This window comes from Cyprinodon variegatus, unplaced genomic scaffold (assembly GCF_000732505.1).
Source record: "Cyprinodon variegatus isolate N-32 unplaced genomic scaffold, C_variegatus-1.0 Scaffold3961, whole genome shotgun sequence".
NCBI classification, from domain to species: Eukaryota; Metazoa; Chordata; class Actinopteri; order Cyprinodontiformes; family Cyprinodontidae; genus Cyprinodon; species Cyprinodon variegatus.
The window spans coordinates 1-1340 of NW_015154414.1; the positions used below are offsets into that span (position 1 = coordinate 1).

The 1340-nt window shown below is 39.8% G+C and overlaps 1 protein-coding gene across 1 annotated transcript in view; it reads left to right on the plus strand.

Annotated features, from left to right (window-relative positions):
• Positions 1-1021: 1021 nt before the first annotated feature.
• Positions 1022-1340, plus strand: part of LOC107081295 (teneurin-2-like) — a gene marked incomplete at both ends in the record, with an annotated part of 3305 nt that continues 2986 nt past the window's right edge. Inside the window, one exon of the mRNA XM_015369492.1 lies at positions 1022-1165. Coding sequence (XP_015224978.1) covers positions 1022-1165 — 144 coding nt within the window. The remainder of the gene's footprint in view (positions 1166-1340) is intronic.

Genomic DNA, 1340 nt, shown 5'->3' on the forward strand with positions numbered 1-1340 from the left:
GATGGATGACGGTTGGATGATGAATCAATGGCCTCTTTTTCATTAGTGACATTATACTATTAACAGAATAAACACATTTAATCAGGTTTATTTTTGCTGTAAATCTAACAGATCTTCCTCAAACATTAAACTAAGCTTTTCTTTTGTTTCTTCTTTTCTTAAGATTAATCAGCAGTGAAACGATAACATGAATGAAGACCTGAAGCAAAATAAGGAAAAGAAGCATATCACACGTATCGTAGTCTGATAATGCAGTAAATTGTCCTCTTATCCTTTTAGTTCCTAGAGTTTTTAAGAAGCGAATCATGAACAGAAACCTGGAGTTGCTTCTGAACTTTGTTGCCTGCAGTGATTGCCGGTTTCCATGTCTCTGTGTGGATGTGTCACATTAAAGCACTTTAAAACTTAGTACTGAAAGGTAATATAGTGGAACAATATTTAAGGTGCATGAACAGTTCTGCTGTATGTAAGTATTGTTTGTGCTGAACTTGGAAACGTGCTGGAAATAGTTCGCTCGCTGTGATTCGAGAGGGATTTGATGTGTTAACACACTTCTCCGCTTAACAAGCAAAAGCACACAGACACGCGCTCTCATGAAACGCCTTTATGAGCAATCTGAATGTATCTGCCTGATCACCATTTATTTTATACTCTGCTTATATTCAAATGAGCTGTGCAGCTGCATGCAGGATGGCGAGGCGGCGTTTCTATAGGCAGATTTCAGCACAACAGCAAACTCTGGCCTTTATGTTTCAAAGCCTACAGGGCAATGTTTCCAATTAACAAGGTTTTATCAACATGACAGGGTGTTAGTTAGGTGCGAGTGCAGGTTTGGGTGCAGGTGCTAACTAGCTTTTTTATGTGTATCACACATTTTACCTTTTAAATGAACTTGGAATAGTTTGCTAGAAGGAAGTTTGTGCATAATATTTCCTGCCTTTTCTTCGTCTTTTTTTTTTTGCTTTTTTAGCTCTAATAATGAAATGCATGCCTAAAAGGTCTCTTTCTGTCCCGCATGTAGTGTCGGTGGGCTATGAGTACGAGTCGTGTGCAAGCCTGATCCTCTGGGAGAAGAGGACGACCATTCTGCAGGGCTATGAACTGGATCCCACCAATCTGGGCGGCTGGTCGCTCGACAAGCACCACATACTCAACACCCGCAGCGGTATGAAGAAATCTATATATATCTATAGAAATCTATATCTATATTTAGCCGTTTCCCTCTGCGTTGCAGGATTTCTCCACTTGTTTGTCTCTCTGCAGGTTGTGGAATCATATTTTTTCTTGGCCTATTTGCAGAGATGGGAAGTAACAAAGTACAAATACTTCGTTACTGTACT